At 32.8% G+C, this 10,530-nt stretch overlaps 1 protein-coding gene and 1 long non-coding RNA gene across 6 annotated transcripts; both read right to left on the reverse strand.

Annotated features, from left to right (window-relative positions):
• Positions 1 to 94: 94 nt before the first annotated feature.
• On the reverse strand, positions 95 to 2,752 carry LOC123195034. Of its 3 annotated transcripts, XR_006497375.1 has the most exons (4): positions 2,209 to 2,752; positions 2,001 to 2,117; positions 1,614 to 1,923; positions 95 to 1,446 (listed from the first exon to the last, which is right to left on the reverse strand). It is a non-coding gene; the product is annotated as an uncharacterized LOC123195034 (long non-coding RNA). The 3 variants fall into 3 exon arrangements; XR_006497374.1 differs by having other exon boundaries at positions 1,614 to 2,086; positions 2,209 to 2,751; XR_006497373.1 differs by having other exon boundaries at positions 1,614 to 2,117; positions 2,209 to 2,751.
• Positions 2,753 to 4,362: 1,610 nt separating this feature from the next.
• LOC123195033 (probable protein phosphatase 2C 33) lies at positions 4,363 to 8,352 on the reverse strand. 3 transcript variants are annotated; one of them, XM_044608593.1, is made up of 6 exons: positions 8,177 to 8,352; positions 7,771 to 8,097; positions 6,620 to 7,003; positions 6,416 to 6,533; positions 5,749 to 5,972; positions 4,363 to 5,160 (listed from the first exon to the last, which is right to left on the reverse strand). In XM_044608593.1, the coding sequence occupies exons 1-6, from the start codon at positions 8,180 to 8,182 to the stop codon at positions 4,936 to 4,938; spliced, it is 1,284 nt and encodes a 427-aa protein (XP_044464528.1). In that variant the 5' UTR covers positions 8,183 to 8,352; the 3' UTR covers positions 4,363 to 4,935. The 3 variants fall into 3 exon arrangements, with proteins under 3 accessions (XP_044464528.1, XP_044464530.1, XP_044464531.1); XM_044608595.1 differs by having other exon boundaries at positions 8,190 to 8,349; XM_044608596.1 differs by having other exon boundaries at positions 4,956 to 5,160; positions 5,826 to 5,972.
• Between the last annotated feature and the right edge of the window lie 2,178 nt (positions 8,353 to 10,530).

Consider the following 10,530-nt stretch of genomic DNA (forward strand, 5'->3'; position numbering starts at 1 on the left):
GATGGCCGTGAGTTTAGTTACCAGTTGCTGTAAAAATGAAGCAGAGGGAAGTATTTTTCTTCTAGCAATTTCTGATTGCTATGAACTAACTATAGATCATATTCTTAGTTGAATTAGTGGGTTTTCTTAAGTAGACACAATTTACAAGAAAGGCATAGAATTAAACGTTCCAAAATTTTGGTTGTTGCACATAGTCAAAGTCTATCCTGTCCTGAATGTAGGAAGAAGAGTCAAGTGAAACGTGGAAAGGGTGTTAATATTTACAATCAGCTATAAGTTCCCTAACCTACCATTTGGTGTCGGTCAGCCTACATATTCTTTATATCATATTCTTTCCTTCTTCCAAGTCTCCTGTGTTCTACACATTTTCTATTGTTGGGAAGAGATTTGGACATCATCAGTTCGTTATCATATCCCTCATTGAGATTGTCTTACTTAAGTATGCCCCTGTCTCTGCCTCTGCTATTTTCTCCTTCTCCTCCCAACCCATAAAATCTGAGAGGGTCCTTGAGTTTGATGTTAATGAACAAGTTTTTCCCCACTCTTCACCTGGGTTGTTTATCGGAGATTCCATTGCTGGATTCTGCTAATGATGAATTTTGAGTGTGGGAATCTGCATGAAGTACATCTTCAATCCTAGAAATAACTGTGTAGGCTAAACTTTCTATTACTCTTGAATAGGTCGCCAAAATTGCCTGTCCGACATCCTGTCAAAAATATACATTTTTTCAGCTTAAATAGAGTTGTTTAATTCTTTGAAACATGATTAGTTTTGGTGTTGTTCTTAGCTCTTGCCGTGTTATATTGGATTTTACTCATGTCGGGGAATTGATGTTTGAGCAAGAGTAAAATAGTTTCTGCTCTCTCCTCGAAGAGTTCTCTTTTCTCCAACCTCACAGCTGACTTCCAGAAAGACTTTCCGTTCTTGTTATGGTGCATTTTCCTCTTCCAAATCACAATTGAGGCTTCAATTCTGTTCTTCAGATTAAGCACGAGTGTTCTATGACATGTCCATGTCCATGGTCGAGAGGAACTGCCACATGTCGAAAAATTCTACTGTTATGCTCTTGTAAATTGAATCCCCAAGGCTTGATTTTCCATTCTGCCAGTATACAAGATCAATCTCAAATATACAAAACATGAAACAGAGAATCTTCAAAACTGTTTTTATACCTTGGGGAGTTATTCACTGTAGCTTTTAGGGATCTCCATTTCTGATAGAACTAGAGCATTTATGGCCATGGCTGCCCTGAGAACCTGATTCACAGACTCCTTCTGAGCTAGCAACAATGTTTGCGCCGCATCTGATAGTCCATTTGGAGGAACCTTAACAATTGGAATCCACCATTTGTCATCATTTCTTGGCGTCTTCCCTCTCTCTGACTCCTTTTCTTCTCCAGATGGATACCGGAATTCGTTTTTGTCCCCAAAGCTATCTAGGCAGTCCTGTTCATGTTGATCTAATCAGCATTTACATACAACACAAATTTAATCTCTGCTGCACATTCTCATATCAATACACAATTAAAGATAGAGTAACACTCAATTATCTGTTTACCTATTTTTGTATTTAAAAGTGTGTACACATAATATTGTTCTTCTTAGATACTCACAATAAGCATGGCATCAAGCTTGTGCAGGGCAGAGATGTCCATCGGCAGATCGTTTCTTTGCCTTGTCACCATTATCTATTGAATCAGGATCAGATATTAAAGTAATTCTATAGGATAGGTTACATGCAGCATGAAAAGGGATAAATTTTTATCATCTCCATGTTTATTCCATCCTTGGATTTCTGTTATGAAGGAACAAATTCAACAATGTAATCTGATACAGATAAAAGCCAACTTATTTCTTTTTTCCACCTTGCTCTTCTCCCCGGAGCCATAGGCTTTAACTTCTGTGGCGCCCCAAAAATCGATGCTGCATTGTATCATTACATTAAAACATGAATGAAAATTTCTTGATTTTCAATTCAAGCCAAAAGGGAAACTAAGTACCCGCAAGGTTTGTAAAGGCATTTGACAAAGCCAAAGCTAAGGAAACACCCTTTCCACCACCTGACATGTCTTCACCTAATAGCAGCCTAGCAAATTTTTCCTTCATCAGTTCCATTTCTGAATCAAATAATAAAACTACAAATTAAAATCTATTAAAAAAAAAAAGAAGAAGAAGAGAAGAATTGCAGTTATATTATGAAAAAGAAACCTGAGGAGGGAAATTGCGGTTGCCTTTCTGGAGGAGAAGCTTCGGGAGCAGTGAAAGCGAAAGATTCCAAGCGTGAAAGGGTACCTCTACCGCGAGTAAGTGTCAATCCTCTGTTTACTGTTCTTTCTCTGGTTCATGCTGATGGCCTTTGGCTTAGGGTTTCATTATCGTCAACATTTCCTCCACTGTCACTTTCATTATCAGAAACCTTGCTGGTTTGTGTCTGTATAGCAGGAAACTCAACCACTTTTTAAGATTTATATATTTGAACGCTGTGGCCGCGTTCCAATGTTCTCATCATTTTATATTTTTTCTTCTTTTCTTATAACAAATATACAAGGAAGAACGGACAATTTTTCTCTGTTCATCAAAAAATATATATATACAAGGAAGAAATGGGATCAGAAGGCTGTAAAAAGTAGCCTTTTCTCTCCTTGCTCTTTGCTCAGTTACAGCGAACTGTAAACATTGTTTCTTGAAAACACAAAAAACAAGTCAGAGGAATAGCAAGTTGGAGAAGGTAAAGAAATATTATTTTCCATCAAAGTTGAAGTGTGTTCTTAAAATTATATCTGTAAGATTTGAAAAGTCAAAAGTTTGATTCATTCATTTAAAATCTCAGTTAGAGTTAAAAGTAAAATGGTTATTTAATAAAAATTTAAAAAAATAAAGTTTTATAACCTTTACCTTTCTTAGTTTGAAAATCTTATAATTCTCTTTCACCTAAAGTTTAAAAAATTAACAATTTTCTTTTAAGGTTTGTAAACTGTCATCGGAGAACGTAAACTTCGCTATCTTCGACTGCGTTGGCTCCCCCTCTTGGCTACTCTCCATGTCGATAACATCTCAACCACCGACAAAATCTATTTCCTTTGACGAAGACAATTTGTTTAGAGGAAATAAGTTTCGTCGATAGTTAAGATGTGATCTGCAAGGAGATTTAAGCCGAGAGGGAGAGTCAACGCGGCTGGAAACGGTCGTCTCTAACAACAATTTGCAAACACTAAGGGGGAAATATTGATTTTTCAAACTTCAGGTTGGGAGAAACTATAAGATTTTTAAACTAAAGGGGACGAACATAATAAAACTTTAATTTTTTTAAATTTTTTTATTAAATAACGACTTTTCTCTTAACTTTAACTGATATTTTAAACGGATTAATGAAAGTTTTGGTTTTTCAAACTTTATGGGTATAACTTTGAAAACGCAACTAAAACTTAGGTTGGGAATATTCCTTTGGCCTAAAAGTTCTTTTAAACTAAACTAAAAAAAATCGAATTTGTAAGATATAAATTATTATTATGATAAAATTTGATAAAAGATTTGTTAGTCTAAATAATATTTGTGTTTAATTGGAAGTCATAAAAAAATAAAAAAATATTATTTTATTTAAATATCTTAAAATAATTATTTTTAAATATTTTTTATAAAATTTGTTATATTAATTAGAAATAATATTTACTTTGTTCTAAAAGTTTAATAAATAAAAATATAATTATAATAAAATCAAAATCAAATTATTTTTTATATTATTTATCAAATTATTATTAATAATAAAAAATTATTGATACCATTATTAATAATAAAAAATTAATAAAATCTTTTATCATATAATAAATCTTCAAAGATGAGTTCAATTTTGTGTTTAGAGGCGGCAGTAGATTTGGCTATCAGTGTACCCCAGCAGTTTAAGACCTACACGGGCGCACCCAATCTGATGAAAGTATTAACACCCATGCCTGATCCTATATACATAGGATAAAATATTTTTTAATTAAAAAATTTTTTAAATTATTTTTTTAATTGTCAACAGTAACAAGTCATGCCACACCAACGCATACGTCTATTGTCTAAACCCATAGTCTGATCCGGACAGTCTATGAGTAGACCCTAACCCACTAGAGCAATAGAACAAGCTCTTTCTTACCGGACTTCAAGCTAGGCTACAGGTCAACTTGATGTAATTGACACCTCTAGTTGTGTTTTTTACCTCCTATAAGCGCAAATGAACAATACCTACTCCCAAAACGACACAGTTGATGGCTATTCAAAAGTGACACCGATAAAATTCTCTTTAATAGCTCTGATCAGTCTCCCTAGTGTATAGAGATATCATCCTCAGTAATATGCCTTTGGAAGAAAGAGCCAAAAGTATAACACAAATAATGAATGAATTGATGAATAGAATCAAATTGAACATGTTCCCAGCAGGCCCTCAATTTACATCATTTGACAATCCTACAGGATCTCTCACAAATTATAAGGACATAAACATCCATTAACAAAGTGCAGAAAATTGTTAACAAAACCACTTACCTCTTGTGGATTCACGAAAAAAACACCAAATCCACCAGCCGAGGAAACACAAATTGATAGCCCCACCCTCATGCCCTATCTACATAAAAAGACCTACAGGAATTCCCATAATATCTCGAATTCCCACTTTCCATATGAACAAAAACGATAAATCTGATATATAATACTGAAATCTGGACTGAATAGAAAGCAACCTCTAACTAATGCCTCCTGGTATCTCCAAACCTGTCATTCAATCAGCAAGGACCATAAGCGCCACAAGTGCATTCAACATATACCAAAAAAAGTGACATACCCCTACTCAATATCCCGACCAACTATCACCCCAACTTCATCACAAATTTTCAGGTGCATCCTAGAGGTTCTACAATGGTCCAATCAAACTACTTTACAACCAACGTTAAACGGTTCTTATGAGATTAACATCTTATCCTCAGAATGGAAGAAAGAGGTAGAGCAACTGTCTGAGCTTGGATTAAAGAATAGGCAAACTACAGCACAGTCATCGACTTTCGAGGTCGGGTGCTTGTATCGCCAAGCTTGAACAGCTGATTCAACCAAAGCTCGAGCTGCACTAGACCGTGGAGCTGATGCTACTATGTCTACTACTTGTTTGTTTGAAAGAACATCCCAGACCTGCCAATTTAGAGAAGAAAATAAACAATTCAAATTTATATCTTCTACTAATATGGAATATACTCAAGATTTGTACGTGTTTAATATTTTTTTAACATATGTATTGAGCTTATATCTTGAATCAGAGTATTTGAAAATCAACAGACATATAAAAAGGAAAACAGTAAACAATGTGATGAAGGCACCCGCACCACAAAGTAAGAGTAAGATTAGGAAGAAATTAATGTCAAAGAACCATGTGACAACAAAGAGAACCTAAAATTTGTAAATACTGAACATAATGTCAGTCTTAAAACTTAAAAACAAAAAAAAGAGTCCTTTTTCTACTCATTTTCTCTAAATAACTTTATAAAGTTCTGTGAAATTTTCTATCCAACTAAGAAAAAAGAAAATAAATGAAAAAATAGGTCTCTTACATCTACATTCTCCTCAATTAGTATTGCACTTCTTTGAAATTAATTCCATTTAGCCAACAATTAAGTGCTAGCATGTAGCCATATTTTAAAAAAAAAAAAAAAGTAGGTCTTAAAATAATGAAAAAGTATATGGTGAATGTATACATTTCAGGATTTCTAGTTGATATCATACCCCATCTGTAGCCAATACTATAAATTCATCCTTCTCAGTGAGGTGAAGATATGAGATCTCAGGGATAGAAATCAGACCATAATCTTTAAGGCAGAAATCTCCAAAAGATCGGGCCATGGCAAGACCAGGAGAGTCAACGTTAGGCTGCCAAATTCGAGTAACCTCAGGTTCATTCGGGAGAGCAAAAACTCGTCCTTTACACAACATTATTCTTTCAGCTTCCTCTATATGAAAAAGAAAAAGAGAGAAAAGATAAATTTATCAATTAAAATATATATGTCATTCAACTTCAGAGAATAATGTAATAATCAATTTACTTTAAAAAGTTTATTATTCATAGTACACATGCATGTCCACAACTATACATTCTCATATCATATTCAATAAATTATACATTACAGTAAATGTAGAAGCAAGATCACATGAACAGTAGTTCAAAATTACATTTATCAACTTTTCACAAAAAATTTTATCAAATAGATTTCCTTTCCAAGATATTGAGGAAACTAATAGAACCTTAATCAATCAAATTACTAATTCAATCTGGAAGGATCCTGATAGTGTAGAACTATCAAACACTATGTTTTATGCAAAAAAATAAATAATTAAGACGTCAGAGGGATGAAAAGTTTACAATCATGCAAGGACCCAAGACAGAGATAAATACTTGGAAGATTTGGTTTCTGGTCCACAGTCAACTGTACCGCAATGCGAGAGTTATCCTTATCTCGCGTACTCAGCACAGCTCTAGAGTCCCCGACATTTCCAATAACAAGATGGTGACCCTATGATTAAAGATTAGAAGTTAAACAAAGGATTAAGTGACATCAGTAATTGCGACGAAAAATTGTTTGAATATATAGTTAAATACCTGCATTACTAATGTTACTGCTGTTGTCCCACTGCAGTAACAATCAAGGTGTGGACCATGCTTAAGTTCCTTGTCCATAACTTTAAAAGCCTTCAAAAATGCTTCTTTCAGTGTAATAAAAATATCAGTCTGACTTTGATTATGCTTATTATCTATCAATGTCCTAGGTTCCTTCACTGACAAGAATGAGTCTCCTGATTTTATACTTCCTACAGCACTGCTGCTGTTATTGTTCATCATGTTCATGCTACCATTATTTAATTGCCACTGGGCACTCAATTTTAATGGAAGAGAATCCCTCACTGTCTTTGAAACCATATGCCCATAGGGACCATGTCCATCAAAAACACCACAAAAGATTGTGTCTTCCATTGCGCCGAAATTCTGGAAAAACAAAAACCACCCACCTTAGATATAGTAATGGAGTTTTAGTGATAAAATGTTTAAAACAGTTACAATCACATTCAAACTGATTAACAGAATGGTAAATAATGAAGGAAAAAAAATATTATCTATTTCACTAGTTAGATAGATTCTCAGTTTTAAACTAAACAAACTTTATTCACAGCATTTGCCCCAGTTAATTATGGAATCAGCTGGATCAGGAAGAGGTCCTGCCATTGGGTTGTGAAAGTTGAGTTCTAGATAATTATAAATGAAACTTTCATGTCAGCTAAAAAGTAAAAACAAGAAAATGTTGATAATGATCCACGAACAACCGTTTTAACATATATGGGTAGTAGGATTAAATATCTAAGTATCATTGTGGATTGATGAAAAACATTCTCACTCATCCCTATCAAAGGATTTGTAAGGACAAAATATGAATTCAATTAAAATTTTTAGGCAAAAAAGGATCATAGAAAGTTGTCAGCATAAATTTTCACACACAGCAAAAGCAAATGAGCAAGAAGGAACACAAACAAGAATTATTCACCAACAGAGTCATGATAGACAGTTGTTCCCAAACCAAACGGTCCCTTAATGGAAGTGGAAACAAAATGAATTTGTACAAAAATTCAATGCCAGTTTAACAATCTTATTGGGACGATTACACATGTATAGATACAATTCATTGAAAATGATGGATAAAGAATTTAATAATTTTATCTAAAAAGGATAAAATGAAAAAGAAAAAGAATAATATTAACCTCCCAAAAAATCATAGCATCCTGGTTGATCCCTTTCTTGCCTTGCCTGGTAAACAAAGAGGCATTATCCGTGGAGCCATTCAAGAAAATTCTACCGGGAATTCTATGCAACCACATCTCCAACGACGAGCTCCTCTTAATCTTCCTTGAGTTGTTTTTCTTCCGAGAAGACGAAGAAGACGGCGAAGACGGGGCCGCGGTGTAAGAGACAGCGCTTGATCCATCCGCTGACAAGCATGATCCCATCCCGACGGCCCTCACTATGTTGAGTAAGCACTCCAGACTCACCAAAGAATCGGCTCTTCTTAATTCTGAATTATCGATAGCCTAATCAAAAACACCAAAATTAATTATCAAAATCATATCGTATCATCAAAATCAGATGTAAAAGGATAAATAAAATTACCAGCATAAACAACCTCTGAATCCAGTAAATCAGGAGAATGAGAAGTCCGAAGAAAAAGCGACTTATCTCTGATTGAATCGCCAGCTCAATAATCCAATCCAAAATTCTCTCACTTGAATCTATAATGTCATGTTATGCGATGCGCCGATTGTGCCGCCCATCCAATTATATTTAGACCAATTGCCTATTTCCCACCTAATGTTAAATATAACGACAATTCTCACTTATCCAATTATATTTTGACTAACTGACTATTTCCCACCCAATTTTTGATAAAATAACAAGTCTCACTTAAGTTTTAAAAAACTACCTTCCACGTGTTATTTACCTAAGTTAGTGACTTCATTTTTTTTTTTTTAGAAATGATTGTTTTCTCTTTTTATTGAAATTATAAAACTATCACTTATATTTAATTAATTAATTAATTAATATATAAACATACATGTGTATATATAGAGAAAACAAAATATCAAAACTTTAAATCATTTTAAAATGTATTAAAATTTCAAAAAAAACTCATGATTTTTTTTAATTTCTAAAAATCCTCTTTAAATTTTCATTAACACCTATAATATTTGTAAAAGATTAGTTTATTTCTTCAAAATTTTGAAAAAGAAAAAGAAAATAAAAAGAGAATAAAATAGAATTAAAAAAAAAGAAAAAATTTATTTAGTGGAATTCACTACAATGATACTGATAGGTGAGAATTTATTTTTTTAAAACTTTAATTAAAATTTTGTTTTTTTAGCAAATTGTAGGTGGGACATAGTTGACGTTTTATTTTTTTCTTGTTTGTTTATTTTGTTTGTGAGCTGGGAACATAAATCTGCGGGAGGAGGCTCAGGGAGTTGGGTGACGGTCACAGCTGACAGGCACGTGCATTTTGCTGCCACGTTAGCGATTTTGGTTAGTTGATGACATCATGATTGCCTTATCTTTAATAATGTTGGTCAGGTTTTAAACTGCATACCCGAATTTAGTTAGGACCATAATTTCCAACACGACTCTCCCGTTTTATCATTGGATATTTGGATTACCTCCACGTGTGAGTTTTACTTTTTATAATTTTTTATGCTTGGAGCCTATGGCAAGTAACATCGTACAGTTTTTCTGACGTGGAAAATATAGAATAAAAACTTTCAGATCTAAATTTGTACACATAAATAATATATTATTATAAAATTAAATATTATTTTATTTTTAATTAAAAATAATTTAATTATATAATAATATATTATTTATATACTTAATTTATCTAAAATAAATAAATATACATATTTTTATTGTAAGAAAATTTTGATAGCACTAGATAATTAATTCTAAAGCTTGATCACGCGAAATGCGTGAAGCTTCTTTCACTTCAACTCAACCTTCATTCCAATCTTTTCATTTTAAACCACTTTAGGGTTTAATTCTATCCTAATTGTTTTATTGAAATAGCAATTTGAATTAACCGAATCATCATGTTTGAATTTAAATAAAATCAAGTTTGACTAAAGTTTTATCAAAGGATTGAGTTCATTTCAAAAAATGGGTTAAGTTCTGATTAAAACATTTGAGTTCAAACCAAGTTTGAATTTTGTTCAAAATTAAATTATTTTTTAGTGAAGTTAGAATTTTAATTTATTCAACTTATTGATTTTGAATCGATCTCAAACTTAATCTTTTAAATTCAATTTAATCTTAAACTAAGATCTATTCAGACTTGGATCATATCAAGCCAACCCTACAATGAAGGCTTTTTACAATGAAGGAGACATAAAATGGACGTCAAACATCAGGATTTTGCTCCGGGCCATGGTATGTTGGCCTAGTCTAGACTTGTTTACAACGTGCGTCAAACTTCATATAATTGTCGGTTTACAAAATTTAAAGGCTCGGAACATGACAGATAGTATGACGGGTTGTGTCTCAGTGAGCTTTTTGACATGCCAGCTCTTCAAAAATTCTTTTTGGCCAAAGGATTATTTGTCTCCCAAATTTTGGTGTTTTTTCAAAATCATATTCCTAGAATTTAAAAAACTAAAAGCCTTATTCATCTATTTAAAATTTTAGTTAGAATTAGGTGTAAAATTATTATTTAATAAAAAATTTTAAAAAATTAAATTTTTATTACATTTGTCCTCTTAGTTTAAAACTCTCACAATTTTTTCTTATTTGAAGTTTAAAAAATTAATATTTTTTCTTTAGGGTTTACAAACCGTCACTGGAAATAGTCGTCTTTGACCGTGTTGACTCTTCCTCCCAACTTAAGTCTCTCTATCAATCACATCCCAACTACTGATGAAATCTATTTTCTTTGACGAAATTAATCATCAAAGGTCTCAAACAAAAATGACATGGCCGTCTAAGAC

Source organism: Mangifera indica, chromosome 13 (assembly GCF_011075055.1).
Source record: "Mangifera indica cultivar Alphonso chromosome 13, CATAS_Mindica_2.1, whole genome shotgun sequence".
In the NCBI taxonomy this organism is placed as follows: domain Eukaryota; kingdom Viridiplantae; phylum Streptophyta; class Magnoliopsida; order Sapindales; family Anacardiaceae; genus Mangifera; species Mangifera indica.